The sequence below is a fragment of the Peromyscus eremicus genome, chromosome 18, assembly GCF_949786415.1.
Source record: "Peromyscus eremicus chromosome 18, PerEre_H2_v1, whole genome shotgun sequence".
Taxonomy (NCBI): domain Eukaryota; kingdom Metazoa; phylum Chordata; class Mammalia; order Rodentia; family Cricetidae; genus Peromyscus; species Peromyscus eremicus.
This window is the reverse complement of record NC_081434.1, coordinates 31,799,884-31,818,468: the sequence shown is the minus strand read 5'-3', so window position 1 is coordinate 31,818,468 and position 18,585 is coordinate 31,799,884. Positions and strand designations below refer to the sequence as shown.

Sequence of the window (18,585 nt, the reverse complement as noted above, 5' to 3'; positions counted from 1 at the left end):
TCTCCTCTTTGCTATCTATCTAAAAGTTTAGTATTCCTCTCTCCTCCTCATAGGAACCCTTTAAAAGGTGGGAGCTGGCCTCTCAACAGTCCTTATGCTTACACAGAAGTAATTTTACCCATTATCTCCCTAGCCATACTTTTTAAAAATTTATTCTTGAAGTCCAAAGCCTTTTGTTCTGAAATGTTAGGTTCTATTAAATCTTTGCAGAGTCCCAGGCTTCCGCGCTGATGCAGGGAATCTGAGTATCTGGAGGAAGTGATGCATAAGTGCTCTTCCTAGCCTGCATCCAAGATCATCTAAGGAAAACTGACCAGTTTTCCATGTAGCAGAGGCGGTTTCCAAGGTTGGTCCTAACCACAGCTCCACCATTCGTATTCTGCTAGTTTCTGGGACACTCTCTTTCAAGAAGTAGACTCCATGTCACCTACCCTCGAAGTGGAGTGGATGTTTTGTTGACTAGTCGATTACGATGCTATGAGGCCACTGGCTTTCACAGCTGGGTTAAGAACAGCATCAGCTTCTACTTTTGCATACCAGAATTCCTGCTCTCTTGGAACTCAGCCACCTGGTTGGAGGGATATTCAAGAAACCCACTTGAGAGGAACTAACTACCAGCATCAACTTGCCAGCCCTTTGAGATGGCTTGGAATTGGCATTTCTGGCCATCATCAAGCTGTCCGGGCTGGTAAAGCATGGAGCAGAGTTATATCTTCCTTGTGGATTCCAGTGCATACTACAGATTTGTGTATTTCTAATATTATGGTGGCTCTGTCTATCTTCCTACAAGGGTACATTCTCTTATGCTTTTTTCTAAAATATTCTGAAGATCTCTTTAGGGCCATTTACCTTCTGGGTTCCTTTAAGCACAGAACCAACCATTCCAGATTTCTGGTTACTTGAAATTCCTGTTTTCAAGTTCTCATCATTACTCCTCAGCCTTCATTTTTTCATTTAAAAGGAGCTGGGGGGATGATGTGGGCTGGAGAGATGGATGCTCTTCCAGAGGTCCTGGCTTTGGTTCTCAGTACCCACCCACATGGTGGCTCAGAACTGGAGTCTGTAACTCCAGTCCCAGGGGAATCTGATGTCATCTTCTAGCTTAACACATTACACTGCATCACTGTGTCCTTTTCACAGTGGACTCTTGAGTTCAGGAAAGCATGATTCACCTTTTCTGTAGTCTCCTGCTTTAACTCTGCACCAAGCTGTGTCGTTCAGGCATTCATTCAGCATTTACTGTTTATGCTACTGTGCTGGGAGCCATTGTTAGGTAAGGCCTGTGTTTTAACAGACCTGCCTGGGAAAGCAGCTGCACTGTTGTGCTATAACCTTAGAAAAAAGTTAACCCCATCTAAACAACACTTTAAAATGGAAGCAGCAACATCTCCTTAACAGTGTCATGAACGGGGCTGGAGAAATGGCTCAGCAGTAAAGAGCACTTGGTGCTCTGGCAGAAGACCCACATGGTGGCTCACAACCACCCTTAACTCCAGTTCAGATGGATCTGGCCTCTAAAGGCACCAGACTCATGTTGGTTAGTATGGTCAACTTGATAGAATCTATCAAGTTGGAAAAGGGCCTCTGGGCATGCCTGTGCGGGATTGTCTTGATTTAATGGATGTACGGGTACTTAATTGTGGATGTGACCTTGGCTGTATAAACGGAGAAAGATGAGCACTAACAGGCAAAATTCCTGACGATGGATTCGATGTGACCAGCTGTGTGTTCCTGCTGCTGTGACTATCCCCTTACAAGGGACTGTAACCTGTAATTTTGAGCTGAAATTAACCCTTTTTCCTTTAAGTTGCCTTTGTGGGGTACTTGATGGCGGGCGGTGGAGGCGCGCGCCTTTAATCCCAGCACTTGGGAGGCAGAGGCTGGCGGATCTGTGAGTTCGAGGCCAGCCTGGGCTACAGAGCGAGATCCAGGAAAGGCACCAAAACTACACAGAGAAACCCTGTCTCGAAAAACGGAAAAAAAAAAAAAAAAAGAAAGAAAGAAAACACCTAGTAATCTCTTTTAGGGCCTTCACTCTATAGGCAATCCAACTCTTTTAGGGATTACTCTGAGTGCTCTAATCCTTTAGGTGGATCACTCTAGTTAGGAAATAAGATTGTTAGGCTCAGCCGTAGGTGGTGGCACTCAGCGGGCAGAGAGGCAGGAGAATCACCGAGTTCCAAGGCAGCTCAAGGGGTACAGTGGTGAGCGCTCCAGGCCGGACTGGGTTACGTAGCGAGCCCTTTCTCAGAAAAACCAAACCCAAAGGATAAAAATCCTGCTAGGCCCAAGCATTTAGGATGCATTCCTTTGGTCTCCTCCCTTACTTGCTCCAAATCTTCTTTTTTTTGGGGGGGGTGGGAGGGGCCAGAGGGGTCCCCTTTTTTTTTTAATGTGAAATTTAAACACTTAGAATTACTTGTCAGGGCCTTGACCACTAGCGAGTTCCCCAGTTAGAAGCTTGGCCATCGGAGTTCCGGTGTGCTCCTCCTCGTTGGGCACGAGCGCGCGCTCCCCCCCGGGGCAGGGAGAACCGCCGCAGCGCCAGCCCGCCGCGGCGCGCAAATTGCGAGGGACATTGAATGAACAAAACGGAACGAAGGAATGAATGGGCTGACGTCGGGGGCGGGGCCTCTGTTACGTCGCCCACCGGCGCAGGCGTGGTGGCACGTACGCCGCCGGCTCGTGGACGCCGCCGGAAGGGGGACGCCCCCCCTCCGTCTGGCGCAGATCCCGCCGCGGGGCCAAGAAGTTGGGCGCCGCCTCGCGCCGCCTCCCCCAAGTCCCTGCCCCGCCGCGGAGCGTCACTTCCGCCACCCACCCCCTCCCCGGGGCTAGGGTTGGGGCGGGGAGTGCGGGGGAGGGAAAGGCCGCCCGAAGCCCGCGCACCCAAGCAGGGACTACATTTCCCGTGGGGCCACGGCGGAGGCGGCGGCGGCGGCGGCGGCGGCGGCGGACGCGGACGCGAACGCGGCGACGTCCCCCGGAAGTGGAGCCCGGGACTTCCACTCGTGCGTGAGGCGAGCGGAGCCGGAGACAAGAGCAGAGGCCGAACTCGGGATCTGACAAGATGGCCGGGCTGCCCCGCAGGATCATCAAGGTAACCGCCCGGGCGGGCATCCGAGGGGGGAGCCCTGCTCGCTCGCCTTCTCCTCCCGCCGGCGCGCCGGGCCGCCGCGGCCATCCGCTTCCCCCACCCTCGGCCGCCGCCGAGACGGCCCGAGCGAGGGAGGGAGGGAGGGAGGGAGGGAGAGAGCCATCACGGAGAAGGGTCCGGCCTCGGCGGCGGCGAGGACGGGGCGCCCGGGAGACTTCCGGCCGCCGCTGAAAGCCGGACACCGGGGGCTCCGGGGCTGCGGGGGGCCGCGGCAGGGGAGGCCCGGCCGGTGCCGGGCGGAGGGCGGGGCTGCGGGCTGCGGGGCCGGCTCGGGCCTCGGCGGTCTTTTCTTGATTCCCCGGGCGGGCGGGCAGGCGGGAAGCCGCGGCGTGGCCTGGGCGCGGGGTCCGGGGCCCGGGCTAGCCGCTCCGCCCCGGAGCCTCCTTCCCTTGGGTCGGCAGTCCCGGGTGCAGAATGAATGAGCCGGCCCACCCGAGAGCCGGGCGGGGCCGCCGCGCGTCCTGCCACCGACCCGCACATGTTCGTCCCGGCCGCTCGCACTCGGCGGCCTTGGGGGCTCGGCGCCCGGTGGCCCTGGCTTCCGTGTCCGCTTCCCCGCGTTTCCTCTGCTCGTAATCTCTGCGAAGTGATTTTACTCTGGTTGGCAAACTCTTTTTTTTTTTTTTTTTTTTTTTTTTTTGGGCCAACTGTTTTCCATTCCGAGGCGCTACTTTTAATTACCCAAGGCTTCTCGGAGGGCCTCAGTTAAATGGGGATGATCTGGGAAGTAGTTTGCCTCGCAGGTGACCTGCGCCTTAAATATTAAGCGCTCCCGAGGCTCTTTAGGAATACCACCGTGTTTTGATAAGTACATATGGAACCAGGGAGGAACTCGTATCTTCGTTTTCTAAAGTCTTTACATAACCCCGTTGAGTCTTCAGACACGATAGGTATTGTCATTCAAGAAAACTAAATCTTAAAAAAAAATTGGCATCTTTTTATGAAGGACATTGGTTAAAAATCTGCACTGCCCGAGGTGCCAGCGAAGAGCCCAAGTTGAAGCTTCATTTTGCTTGCTGTAATTTAGTGAACACGTATTTATAGCGGTGTTCACTCTTGGAAGGATGTCGTGCACTATGTCACAAATGTGTGAGATTGGGGTGTGTGACAGAAAGGTGCTTGAAGTAAAAAAAACAAGACCACGTATAAGAGTTCTTAGGAAGAAAGAATACGTTGTCAGTGAGCACTGGAGTCTTAATTAACATAAACGTCCACTGCCGTATTTTGAATCTCAGATTCTTTCAAAGTGGATTTTAATTGTTGGGCCGTGCATTAGAAGGCCCTGGCCGTCGTTTAATTCTGAAACAGACACATGGCCACTAGTGATCATGTTAATCAGGGTTGCATTTGAAAAATGATGGCTCCCCACCACCGACCATCAAGTTTCGATTTACTGTTACTTTGATTGTGGACTAAACAGTACAGATTGCTAATGAATATAATTCTATAAAATGCACAGCAAAATCTATCAGTTGATGTATTTTTTCATTTTTGCTTGATTCTGAAGATTGGTATTCTGCAGTAATATGAAAGTCTTGGATGGGAAAATGAATTCTGTGGAATATTGGTTATAAATTTATGGAAATGGTTTAAAGTAGAATGTTGGAAGTGCCCACAGTTGAGTTCATTTGGTACACAATGCTTAAGCATACATTCAGGTTGCCGTTTTGCTATGTAAAACAAGGTAGTGGTAAACTCACGCTCTAATATATAATCTTTGCAGTATTTTATTGCAGGCACCTCTTTTGATTTAATATTAGTTGACTTTAGTACTTTCAGCTTTAAAGGATCGCAGGGCCCCCCCCCCCCCATCACTAGGGCAGATTAAGAGATTAGTATCCATTTTTGTATTATGTAGGTTCTATAATCAGTATAAAAAATTTTTTTTTCTAGTGTTGGGGATTGAATTGAAACTAGTTAGGGCTTTGGTACATGCTCTGCAGATGCTTTACCACTAAGCAACACCCCAAGCAGAAAAACATATATTTACATTAAAGTTTCTTTTGAAGTGCGTGCAAGCCTACTGAGTGCTATCCTCAACGCTGCACACAACCCAATCATGGTGTTATTTTATTTGTTTGTTTGTTTGTTTCGTTTTTTAAAACGGTGGTTCTCCATAGCCCTGGCCTGCCTGGAACTCAGATTTACCTGACTCTGCCTAGAGTGCCGGGATTGAAGGTGTGTGCCACCGCACCCATCCATCCGTGGTGTTTTATACTTAGGATCCAGTGTGATCGAGGCAGAAGGGTTTAGAAATTAATCATCCAGCTGGATGGTGGTGGTGCACGCCTTTAATCCCAGCACTCTGAGGCAGAGGCAGATGGATCTCCGTGAGTTCCAGGACAGCCAAAGCCACACAGAGGAACCCTTTAAAAAAAAAAAAAAAAGTTAATCATCCTTGGCTCGTTAGGGGGTTGAGGCCAGCATAGGATATATGAGAATTTGTTTCAAACAGGGTACTATACAGGGGTCTATGTGATGAGAACTGTGTGGTAAGGGTAGCTGAGGCCATAGAGACATACTTTCTTCTATTGGATTAGTATTTTATTTCTTGGTAACCTTTGGCTTTCAAAGGATAAGGTCTACTATTGCTAAGAGTCCTTTGTTTTTAATTTTTGAGACAGTACCTCTCCATGTAACTCCTGTTAGCCTCAAACTCAGAGATCTCCCTGCATCTGCCTTCCCGTTCTGGAATTAAAGGTGTACGGCACTGTACCAGGCAGTGTTACTATTCTTATCTCACAAATACCAAATAGTTTGGTTTAGACAGTTTGGTTTGGGCAGTTATTAGTATGGTGCTTTCTACCTCATGATGGCTCTTATATTTGTTCATTTCTAAAGCCATTTGATGACATTTTGTGAACTAGGTAACATGTTTTTCGCAGGCTAGTGACTGATTGAAATGACTTTCCTATGGTCTTAAAACTGGAGGTGTGACCTTCTTGTCTCTTAATTTGAGAATGACATAAGGTATGTAAAAAAATACCTTGATAGCAGTGAAGTGAAAGATAATCCCCTTTGACTTTAGATGGGGTCTTACTGTGCAGCCTTTGTTGACCTCAAAATGCTCTGCTCCTGATTGCTGGGATTAAAGGTTTGTGCCACCATACCCAGATGAAGTGACTTTTTTTTTGAGTTACTGTTCCCCTAGTGGATACGGCTCTCAGATTCCTGTGTTCACTCCATTAGAAATTCTGTAGGCTTGCTGGGCGGCGGACGGCTTTAATCCCAGCACTCAGGAGGCAGAGCCAGGCAGATCTCTGTGAGTTCGAGGCCAACCTGGGCTACAGAGTGAGAAACCCTGTCTTTAAAAAAAAAAAAAAAGAATCTTGAAATTCTGTAGGCTCTATCGTATGTTAGGCACATTTCCCATCTGTCAGGAGCCGCTGGTCAGGTCTGTCCTTTGCTGCCTGCTTTGTTGCATTAGTGCCTTTCTAAGCAGCAGGTGGTTTCTTGTTTTAAAGATTCTGTACTGCTGAAAACTAGTGTTTCTCCAGCACATAATAAAATCAACCTCTTGACTAACTGTCCCCAACTACAAGACTCTGCATATATATATATCTGGGATCAGCTCATCTCTTGTACTTGACTGAGGCTATTTTCCTACAGTTAGAGTGAGTGTTGGCTTTGCTCTGCCTTGGGTAATGAAGGGTTAAACTTATTCCACTCATGGGCCTTCTCTGGTGTTTGTTGGCTTGCTCACTTTGGTAATGTGTATTGTGTTCTTTTCTCATAAGTCCTGTCCCTAGAGAGGTCTACAGCTGTGGAATAACCCTTCTGTACACTGTGATTATATGTGGCTGTGATTGGTTTAATAAACAAGCTGACTGGCCAGTAGCTGAACAGGGTAAAGTTAGGTGGGAAAGCCAAACTGAGAATGCTGGGATGAGGAAGGGTGGAGTCAAGACTGGCTAGACAGACCTGAAGGAAGCAGATGAATGTGCCATGGTAATGGGTGATTTAAATTGTAGAAGTTAGTAATAAGCCTGAGCTATTGGCCAAGCATTTACAATTAATATTTTACAATTAATAATGCATTTATTTTGGAGCCAGTGGTCAGAAGAGGAAAACTCTGCCTACAGTCTACCTTAATTTTAGTTGTCTTGTTTCTTTGTCCACATAATCCCCTCTTTTTCTCTGTGTAACACTTCACTTCTTAAACCTGTAGTATGACTTTGGGTGATCCTGGCATTGCTCCTTAATGTCAAGAGAATCTTTGGCGAATACATAATAGATACTGCAATACTAATTGACATAATGAATGAGATTTATGTGGAAAAAGTTTTACAGGAGCTGTGATTGTATATTATAATTTGACGTTGTTGCTGTGTTTAGTACTGTTCATTTGAACTAGCAGTGTCTGAAAAGATATATAGATATAGATATTCTCTTTTCTTGGTACACAAGATTTCATGTGAGCCAAGCTGGCTTCATTTGAACTCCTGTTCTTCTTGCCTCCAAATGTGCCACTGCACCTAGTTTTATACAGTGCTAAGTGTTGAACCTAGGGCTTCCATGCTAGGCAAGCATGCTGCCAACTGACCTGTCTCTTCTGTTCCTCCTCCAAATTCATCAGAAAACAAAAGGCTAGGACCAAATGGGGGAAGAGCTCTAAAGGGGGCAGAGATGGTTAAGATTGACACATCTGCCTTTAGGGTTTCAGGTCTTCACTGCAGACACCAGAGTTTTAGTGTCCTGTCAAAGACCACAGTAATTCAGCTCATGTGTACTCGGCTTCTTTTTCCCCTGCTCATGCACATACCTGATAGCCTCCCCACCCACCTGCCAACAGTTTACCTTCAGGGTGACTCACTTTATAGAGCTGCCTTGTAGGATTGTAACTAATTGCTTGTTGATAGCTTTTAAATTGTGCCCTCTAATATTAATAGTTCTGTTTATACAGCATTTTTTGTGGGTGATACTGGGTGTAGGTAGTTGTTTTTTAGCTATTAACTCCCTTGCTGCTCTCCTACAAGTTCTTGCTAACTACCCCAGACTATCTTCAGACTTGAGATCTTGCTTCAGCCTCGAGAATGCTGTGAGTATTATAAAGTGTGGACTACCAACCACATCATTTGGCATTAGATTTTTTCTCAGTTTAAAGCTAACAAAGGTCACTCAAAAGTATTCTTAAAGTGAGAGATTTCTCTTATCCTGTTTATCATAAAGAAAAACTGGTTATTTTGGGAACGGATAAATCTAATTTCAGCTTTATGTTACACTGATAGGATACTCAGATCTTAAAAAAAAATCTTAATTTTTAGCCTGGGTGTGGTGGGTGTGTGCCTTTGATCCCAGCCCTCAAGAGGCAGAGGCTCATGGATCTTGAGTTTTGGGCCAGTCTGGTTTATAGAGCAAAGTCCAGGACAGCCAGGGCTACACAGAGAACCCCTGTCTTGAATCCCCTCCCCATTTTTTCAAGTGCGTGTGTGCTTGCTTGCTTGTGTACACATGGACCATGGCACACATTGGAGCTCAGAGGACTATTTTGGGGAGTTGGTTCTCCCGCCATGAGTTCTGGGGATAGAACTCAGGTTGGCAGGTCTATGCTTTTACTCACTGAGCTGTCTCTGATCCCATTTGATTGTTTTTGGGACTTGGTTGGTCTTGAATTTGATATCATGCACCAGCTTCCAGAGTGTTGGGATCACAGGCATACCAAGACATCCAAAGTGACATTCTTTTGACTTTTCAAAACTAGTTATGCATAAGAAAATACTGTCTGATAAAGCCAGGCGTTGGTGGCACACACCTTCAATCCCAGCACTTGGGAGGCAGAGCCAGGTGGATCTCTGTGAGTTCAAGGCCAGCCTGGTTTACAGAGTGAGTTCCAGGACAGGCACCAAAACTACACAGAAACCCTGCCTCGAAAAACAAAAAAAAAAGAAAGAAAATGCTGTCTGATAAAATGGTAGTTATTCAAGGAGTTGATTAAAATGTAGTAAGCTGGCGATGTGGTGGCTCATTTGGTAGTGCTTGCCTAGTGTGTAAAAGCCCTGGCTTTGGTGGCCCATGGGCGCTAGTTTGAGCACTCAGGAGGTAGATGCAGAAGATCCGGAACTTTAAGGTTATGCTCCTCTACTGAGTTCCATCCATCCTGGACTACATAAGGCCATCTCAGAACCAGCCTGTCAAGCAGCCAGCCTCCTCACCTAGCACACTAGTTTCTTTTCTCCACTTCTTCTTTCTTGTTTGGTAGGGGTTTCTGCTTCTCTTCTCCCCCCTTTCCTCCTCTGTCTTTTCCTAGGATGGCTTCTTGCTTGTCCTCCTGTTTCAGCCTCCTGAGTGTTGAGGTTATGGAGGCATGCTTGGTTTTTATTTTCTCAGCCCTGCAACTCGCCATGTAGTTTAGGCTCACTTTGCACATTTTAAGCGTGAACTCCTGCTACTGGTCCATAGCCAGCCCCTAGATACTTTGAAATGTTGACTTCAGCATCTAATTGCGGATACATCTTGGTTTAAAAAAGAAAATGGGTTCAAATTTGCAAGCTCTCCTTTAATTTTCAATGCTATCATTTGTTTTGTCTCTGTCAATTTGGTTATTTTTAGGCAAATCAATTTATATTCTCACAGTCTTTACAGATTTAGGGATTACAGCTCTCATAGCTAAGAAAACACTTCAGTAAGCTAGTAAGACTTGAAGGGCACATTTCATTCTTCATAACTGATTTGTTGGCCTTTCTGTCCTCTACTGGAAAGTCATATTCTTACGCAGAGGGACTAGTAAGTATGAAGTGTGGAATAGGGGAGAGAAAAAACAGTGGTATGTTTTATAAATCCAGTATGTGTGGTTGTATAACATCTTTAAAAACTTCAGGGTTAGGGTTTGTTGAAAATCATGATTGTTTAGTCACTGTGTTCCAAGTTAGCACTGATAACTGTTGAGCAGACAGAAGTAGTGGTATGTCACTGTTATTGCCTCCCAGGAGGCTGAGGCAGGAGGATAGAGAGTTTGAGTGCCACCTCAGCTACATAAGGGGTGTATGGGAAGGTGGCTCAGCGGTACAGTATTTGCTTACCATGTGTGAGGCCCTGGATTTGATTCCTACCTAGTACTACCAAACAGACTCTTGGCCAGGCAAAGCTTTGTCAGTTTTTAGATGGTTAAATTCAAATTTAGTCTGTAGATAATGTTCATTAGAGAGTTGTAGTATAGAGTGACTTTTTCTTCTAGATATGGTCTTACCCTATAGTCCAGGGTATTGGTTTCTTATCCTGTTGCTATGATTAAAAACTTCACAAAAACAACTTAAGGGTCTTAAATCCCAGCACTTGGAAGGCAGAGGCAGGTGGATCTGTGAATTTCAGGCCAGCCTGGTCTACATAGCTAGTTTTAGGACAGCCAAGGCTACACAAAAAAAAACCCTGTCTCAAAAAAAAAAAATACAAACAAAAAACAAACCCCACAAAAGTTAAGGGAAGAAAAAGAGTTATTGTTTTAAAATTATTTTATTTGTATAGGTGTTTTGCCTGTATGTGTGCCTGGTGTCCATAGAAACCAGAGAGGGCATCATATCCTCTGGAACTGGAGCTAAACATAGTTGTGAGCTGTTGTGTTGGTGCTGGGAATTGAACCCAGGTCTCTGGAAGAGTAGCCAGTGCTCTTAACTACTGAGACATTTCTCCAGCCTGAGAAGGGGTTTATTTTGACTCACAGTTCATGGATAACAGTTCATCCTGGTGGGGAAGCTAAAGGCAGGAGTTTTGAGGCCCCTGGTCAAGTTGTATCTGCACAGGAAGCCAAGAATAATGAATGTTTATGTTCAGTTAACATCCATCCTTCTACAGCCCAGAAACCAAGCCCAGGAAAGGAACAGGGCTACTACCTTCCTTAAGGGTGAGTGTTCCCATCCTAATTAAATCAAGGTAATGCCTTATGGGAATGCCTATGTGCTAACTTAATCCAAGTAATCTCTCTCATAGGTGTAACCTAGAAGTTTGTCTTCTTGGTGATACCAGATATTGTCATAGTGATAATCAATATTTGTCATAATCAGGCGCCCCAGAACTTACTATGTAGCTGGCCTTAGACTCTCTGCACCCCTCCAGTCTCAGCCTCTCAAATAATGGAATTCTAGGCATATGAGACACCATGCCCAGATTTGTGGCAACTATTCTTGAAATGAGGTTAGTCATACAGTTTTTTAATTCTTTATAATAATGAGATCTTACTGACAATGAACTGGGCATTGTTCTAAGCCCGGTATATGCATTCATTTAATTCCAGCGGTAATCCTGTGAGTGTATTATTCCCTTTTTATAGATCAACTGTCTTGCACAGGGGGTTCAGTAATTTATGGAATATTGATTTGAACCCAAGTGGTATAGTTCCCTGGGCTAAATACAACATATAGCAATGCATTTTGTGTGTGTGTGTGTGTGTGTGTGTGTGTGTGTGTGTGTGTGTATACCAGTGAAATGGAAGCATGTCCAAGTGAAGGATCTAGCTACTTCGTTTTCTTGCTTTACAAAAAAAAAGTTGTGTGTGTGTGTGTGTGTGTTTTCCACCCTGTGTGTCCATGGTGTCTGGAGGCCAGAAGTGGAACTAGAGTTAAGGACAGTTGTAAGCTATGTGGGTACTAGGAACCAAACCTGGGTCACCTGCAAGAATAGCAAGTGTTTACAACTGCCAAGCCATCTTTCCAGGTCCTGTCTTTTTGCTTCTTTTTGTCCAGAATTCTTTACTGTTTAATCACAGGCTTTTGCCTATTGTATTGAAGTTTGTTGTAGGTTTGCTCATGTTTCCTGACTTCAGAGTTTGTGGTTCTTTGAGACTAGACTAGAAAGCAGTTATTATCACCATGCCACTCGCTATTTCCTGTCTTCCCTTTGAATCCCTCCCTCCCTTCCCTATGAGATGAGGTCTTGCTGTGTGGCCAGCATCCTCAAACAGTCAAGTCTCCCTGCCTCAGCACTCCCAAATACTAGGATTAATTACAACCCTGTGATACCAAGTTTGGCTCTGTTCTTAAGACACTCAAGGTGTCATATCACATTGAAACCATTTTAATGTTAACTTCAAACAAAACTTGGTGATTTTGGCTGGGTGGTGGTGGCACACCACCAGCACTCAGGAGGCAGAGGCAGGCGGATCTCTGAGTTTGAGGCCATCCTGGTCCACAGAGTGAGATCCAGGACAGCCAGAGCTGTTGCACAGAGAAACCCTGTCTCAAAAGAAAAGAAAACAAAAACAAACAAAAAAGCCTTTGTGCTCTACTAAATAAGCCTAAAAGTAGATTCAATTTCTTTTTTGCTCCCATTGTGTTTTCAACTCAGAGAAGGATTTATTTGTATCTGACTCCCATTTGGAGAGAATAAGAAAAACTACCTTCCTCATTCAGTTTTCTTCTGCCTGCAGATAATTCTTGGTGTTAGCTTAGGAAAAAAAAATATTTTTTTTCCACAGTTGGAAATAGTGATTTACAGGTATAAAACTTGACATTTCTTACCCTTGGCTATTCTCATTACCCCCTCCCCCATAACGCCATGCCTGCTTTGTTGTTGCTTTTTCTTTTCTTTTATTGTGCGGGAATTGAACCTAGGGCCCCATGTATGCAAGTATTCTATTGCTGATCTCCCCCCCCCCCCCTTTTTTTTTTTTTTTTTTTTTTTTTTTTTTTTGACTTTTTGAGATAGAGTCTAGGCTGAAGTTGCCCAGGCTGGCCTTGAATTTGCGATGATATTCTTGCTTCAGCATCCAGCCATGCCATCCTGCTCTACTAAGTCCAGCTTGTAGATGGAATTTTTTGTCAGGACTGTGGCTCCTAAATTACCACTTGGAGACTTATTAATTATAAATGCTCGGCCAGTAGCTCAGGCCTGTTACTAGCTAACTCTTACATTTTACATTAACCCATATTATCTACATTCTGCCATGTGGCTTGGTACTTTTTCTCAGTATAGCAAGTTCATCTCCCATCTGTTTCCTCTGCATCTCCTTGAGACTCTCTCAAGATTCCTCTTCCTCTTCTTTTTGTCTGTCAGTCCCACCTATCCTCTACTTGTCTAGCTATTGGCCAGTCAGTTTCTTTATTAAACCAATTACAGTGACATATAGTCACACAGTGTAAAGGAATATTCTACACCAGCTGTTGTTGGTTTTTTTTTTTTTTTTTTTTTTTTTTGTTATTTTATTTTGAACAGACTGATCTTAGTCCAGGCAGTGGTAGTGTACCTTTTTAATCACAGAACTCAAGAGTCAGAAGCAGATGCATCTCTGAGTTCAAGGCCAGCATGGTCTACAGAGTGAGTTCCAGGACAGCCAAGGCTGCACAGAGAAACCCTGTCTGTCTCAAAAAACAAAAACCAAAAAAAAAAAAAAAAAAAAAAAAGACTGGATCTCATGTATCACAGACTGGCCTCTGTCTGGGTGCTGGGATTAAAGACTTTCACTACCACCTCCTGGCTCATTTGTTTTATTTTAAGGTATAATTTATATAACATAAATTTGAGTACTTTCAAATTTTGAAATTTGCTGTATGGAAGGACCTTAAATTCCTGATCCTCCTGCCTGCAATTCTGTGCGTTGGCATTATAGGAGTACACCACCACCACCACCACATTTCAGATTTTATTTAGAAAAAGTCTTTCCTTTCAGAAGGTTATTTATTAATACGTTACTAAAAATGCAGTTATTGTACCAAGTGTTATATACGAAAAATAGTAATAGGAAAAAAAACTCCTCCCCTTTTTTCAATCTAGCTTAGTAAAGTGTTACTTTCTCACTGAATATTGAAGGAAAAACTAATTGCTTAATTTGTTTTATTATCTATTTTTTTATTTTCTGATTTTTTTGAGACAGGGTTTCTCTGTATAGCCTTGACTGTCCTAGAACTCACTCTGTAGACCAGGCTGGCCTTGAACTCTCAGATCTTCTGCCTCTGTCTGGGTGCTGGGATTACAGACTTTCACTACCACCTCCTGGCTCATTTGTTTTATTTTAAGGTATAATTTATATAATATAAACTTGAGTACTTTCAAATTTTGAAATTTAGTGTTTTTTTTTTAATATATTCAGAGCCATGTGACCAACACCACTAATTCCAAAAGAAATATTTCCGTGACCTGTGAAAGAAATCCTCTGCTTACATGTATGTATTGCTCTAGGACTGGACATGTATGTAGCTCAGTTGGTAAAATATTTGCCTAGCCCTCACAAGGCCGTGAATCGAGCAGGTGCTCATCCAGCAGGGTGTGGGAGTGCATACATGTAGTCTCAGCATTGAGGAACTAGAGGCAGAGGTAATCAGTCTTTGGCTGTACAGTGAGTTCCAGACCTGGGTTCTGGGTGACGGCCTGAACAAAACACAGAAGAGGAAACTGAGTTTCAGATCCACCTCATTTCCTGGTTCTCATCTGCACTTGGATGTTTCCCCGCCTTGGTTTTACAGAGAAAGGCTGACATTCTGACCTGCTCTCTGTTGTGGGTATCAGCACTGCTACTGTTTCTTCGCTCGTTAGCCTCACCAGTCAACTTGGGTGTCAGCAGCCGTTGCTCTTCCCCCAGAGTGGTGTAGGGGCTTTTGTCTCTCCTGGATTATTTTCATTACCTCTTCTTCCTTCACAGACACCTTTTCACAGTGAAACATCTAAAAACATAGTCTTGAGGGCTCTCCATCGTGGGTAGGATTGGGTTCCAGCTCCATCCGCCATTAAGACCTCAGAGTCGGGCTGCTGAGACGGCTCAGTGCGCAAAGGTGCCTGCTGCCAAGCTGACAACCCGAGTCCACTTCCTGGGGACCAGTACTGTGAAAAGTGAGAACAGACTTCTGCAGCTTGTCCTCTGACCGCTACATCATGTGCAGTATGCATACATGCACACACGAAAAGGAAATGAGATGTAAAACCTCACGGTCTTCCCTTACATCTTAACTGTTTCATTGATAGTTCTTTCTGTGCTGCTTTCCCTGTGCAGTTTCTGAATTGTTTGATCACAGTGATGAATTTGCCTGCTCCTGAGTTAAGTCATGCCTGGCTGTCTAGTGGGGAATGATGATTAGCATGGTCCTCTCAATATTGGGTAAATTACAAATTGGATGAGTGTCAGGTGATACTCAATAGGACAAGAATCCTTGAGAAACATGTTCTCTCTGTTTCCACTTACACCTCCTTTGTTTACAGTTTAGCAGTCATAGGAAGATACGGGAGAGGCTGACTTCATAGCTAACACTGATTTTCCAGGGTAGCTGTTTTTAAAGGAGAGAAGGAGCTGACATGGCCCTGCCTGTAGGTAGGAATAAGATGCTCTTGTGATGTTACTGTACTTGGTTTCCTTCAGTCCTGCAGAGATTCGTAGGCTGTTGGTTAAGCTTAGGGGATTGCTGCTGTACTTTATAGCCTTAAGTAACCATTACCTACTAGATAAAAAAGACTCCTGATGTAGTCCATAGTCTACCATTGTAGATGTTTCTGTCTACATTTCTGTAAAATGTTTCAAAGATGGTTCTGATGATTAAACAACTTACATAAATACATAAACCAGCTTCAAGGATTAACCTTCACATCAGTCTCTTTACATAGATATTCTGGCTAAATCTAGCTGTTTTTTTTTTTTTTTGTATTGTTTTTATTTATTTCATTTTTTTTTATGTTGTGTCTGGTGTTTGGTTCACATGGGTTGTGGAAGAAACAGGGTCACTCTAGGATGATTTTCAGCCTTTGCAGCTGCAGGGAGTTAACTTCTGGTGAACTGACTGACTTCCCTTTATAAAAGGTTTTTTATTGTTATACAATTTGCACCTTAGCAAGTCAGTTTCCGAATACTAACACCCTTATCTGAAACTCCCCAAAGACACAAATGACAAGCAATTTCCAGTCCCAGGACAGCTCAGTTTTCTGAGTCCTCCCACAACCAGGTTTTGCACAGGCTCTGAACCTTTCAGGAAACAGTAGATGAAAACTTCACACAGAAGGTAGCGGACACAGAAGGTTGATCAAAGCCAGGTTCTGGCCCTCCAGAATCAAACCAGCTGCATTTTTAAAATTTTTGTTTATTTCATGTGCATTGATGTTTACCTGCATGTATCTCTGTGAGGAACTGGAGTTACATGGTTGTGAGCTGCCATCTGGGGCTGGCAGTTGAGTCTGGGTCCTCTGGAAGAGCAGTCAGAGCTACTTACTTTGTTGTTTTTTTGAGACAGGGTTTCTCCCTGGATGTCCTGGAATTTGCTCTGTAGAGCAGACCGGCCTCAAACTCAGAGATCTGCCTGCCTCCGCCTCCTGTGCTGAGATTAAATAAAGGTATGCGCCACCATTGCCTGGCTTAAATCAGTTATTCTTTTTTGTTGTTGTTTGTTTTTCGAGACAGGGCTTCTCTGTGTAGCTTTGGAGCCTGTCCTTGGAACTCACTCTGTAGCCCAGGTTGGCCTCGAAATCACAGAGATTCGCCTGTCTCTGCCTCATGAGTGCTGGGATTAAAGGTGTGTGCTACCACTGCCTGGCTAAATCAGTTATTATAAGGGTAATTTTTTTTTTATGACTTTGTAGCTCAAACTGGTAGCATGAAATGAGTTTCACATTTATATTTTTAATTTTTTACATTTTTATTGATTGACGCTGTGTATGTATCTGTATGTGAGTGTACACATTCTGTAGAGAGCAGAAAACAGCTTTTGAGAGTCAGCTCTCTTTCTACCCTGTGGGCTCAGGGGATTGAAGGTAGGTTCTCAAGCTTAGTGGCAAGCACCTTTTACCCATGGAGCACCTTCCTGCCCGTGGTTTTTGTTTCGATATGAGTGTGAGTGCAGTATGTGTGTGCAGTGGCCTGTGTGCGGCCGTCAGAGGACAACCTTTGGGGGTCGGTGCTTTCCTTCCTCTGAGGGTTAGAGTCCAGCAAGTACTTCTACCTGCTGAGCCCGCGTTCATTCATCTTTTTTTTTTTTTTTTTTTTTAAAGATTTATTTATTTATTATGTATACAGTGTTCTGTCTGCACATATCCCTGCAGGCCAGAAGAGGGTGCCAGATCTCATTACAGATGGTTGTGAGCCACCATGTGGTTGCTGGGAATTGAACTCAGGACCTTTGGAAGAACAAACAGTGCTCTTAACCTCTGAGCCATCTCTCCAGCCCTCATTCATCTTTTTAAAGTGCACCGTTGAATTACTTCAGTCTTGTTTTTTAAGCCGTCTACATGACAGGATTGAATTTGACCTGATACTTTAAATGTTCTTCTTTTACGTTTGTGTGTGTGTGTGTGTGTGTGTGTGTGTGTGTCCGTCCGTCCGTCCGTCCGTCCGTCCTGTGTGTGCCCTGTGCACATGTGGAAGTCAGAAGACAAGTTGTGGGTTTTAGGGATAGAATTCAAGTTGCCAGGCTTGATGACCGGTGCCTTCCTTTACCAGCTGAACCATTTCCCTGGCCCCAGCCTTGTCTCTTTTTACTTCAATCAGGATCTCCCTTGGTTGCTCAGGCTGGCCTCATTCACTACCTTAGTTGGAATAGAGCAGATAGCACCGTGCTCCAAATCTTGTTTCTCATGCTGTTTAATTTCAAATTCTTTTACTTAAGATTTATTTTTATTTTACATGTATGTATGTGCACCACATGAATGCAGGATTGCCTGTGAGGCATTGGATCCCCTGGAACTGGAGTTAAAGATGGTTGTGTTCTGTGATGTGGGTTCTGGGAACCAAAGCTGGGTCCTCTAGACTACTGAGCCATCTCTCCAATCCTTCAAGTTCTTTTAAAAATAAAAAACAACAAAAAACTTTGAGGTAGAGAGCACACACACTAACAGTGATCTGTGTGGAAGCAAGAGGCCTACGTCAAGCATCATTCCTCAGGAGTTATCCATCTTGTTTTATGAGTCAGGGATCTGGGCCTTGTTGATAGGCTAGGCTGACTGATAGAGAACCCTGGAACCTGCATGTCTTTGCCTTGAATATGCTATACAGTCACTATTGAGCCATGTTTGTTCATTGCAGTCCAGACACCTGCACTTAGATACAGCAGCAGGACAACCTAAGTTGGAGCCAGCGAGGGCTACTTAGTGAGTGAGACAGCTCAAAACCCAAGGAGGGTGGAGAGGAGAGAGCTAAGTGTGTGTGTGTGTGGGGGGGGGGCGGATGGAAGGAGAGAAGGAAAGTGGACAGAATGTCAAAGCTGCTGGAAGAGCAACAGTGAGCCTGCTGCTGTGGGCTTTGGAATTTGGTGTTGTAAGTGTATAGCCTGTGCAGTTACACTACAAAAAGCTGGAAGTTGGAACAGTCTGTCCCAGTGTTCCGGCCACCCCCACCCACCCCCACGTTTTCGACCATTTACAGCCACTTTCTGGCTTCCTAAATCCTTAGACTGCATTTAAGTTCTTGAGTGTCACCTCTTCCCAGTTGGTCATCTTCTTTTCCCATGGAGATGTTCATCTCTTCCACTAGGACAGGATTGAGACACAGATGTGGGTACTTGGGATTGGGCCCCTGTTGGTTGGTGGAG

General features: G+C 44.7%; 2 protein-coding genes across 5 annotated transcripts in view; one reads left to right on the top strand and one right to left on the bottom strand.

Moving 5' to 3' along the window:
* The window catches only part of Mrpl42 (mitochondrial ribosomal protein L42), a 35,165-nt gene extending 32,563 nt beyond the window's left edge, over positions 1–2,602 (bottom strand). For 2 of the 3 annotated variants that reach the window (XM_059245676.1, XM_059245675.1), the window contains exon 1: positions 2,420–2,590. The gene's annotated coding sequence lies outside the window, so the exon portion shown is untranslated. Of the gene's footprint in view, positions 1–2,419 lie in introns of all 3 variants that reach the window. The other variant, XM_059245678.1, reaches the window with a different exon arrangement.
* The window catches only part of Ube2n (ubiquitin conjugating enzyme E2 N), a 33,362-nt gene continuing 16,097 nt past the window's right edge, over positions 1,321–18,585 (top strand). Inside the window, exon 1 of one of the 2 annotated variants that reach the window (XM_059245673.1) lies at positions 1,321–1,537. In XM_059245673.1, coding sequence (XP_059101656.1) covers positions 1,502–1,537 — 36 coding nt within the window. In that variant the 5' untranslated portion in view covers positions 1,321–1,501. Of the gene's footprint in view, positions 1,538–2,723; positions 3,101–18,585 lie in introns of those variants that run through there. The other variant, XM_059245674.1, reaches the window with a different exon arrangement.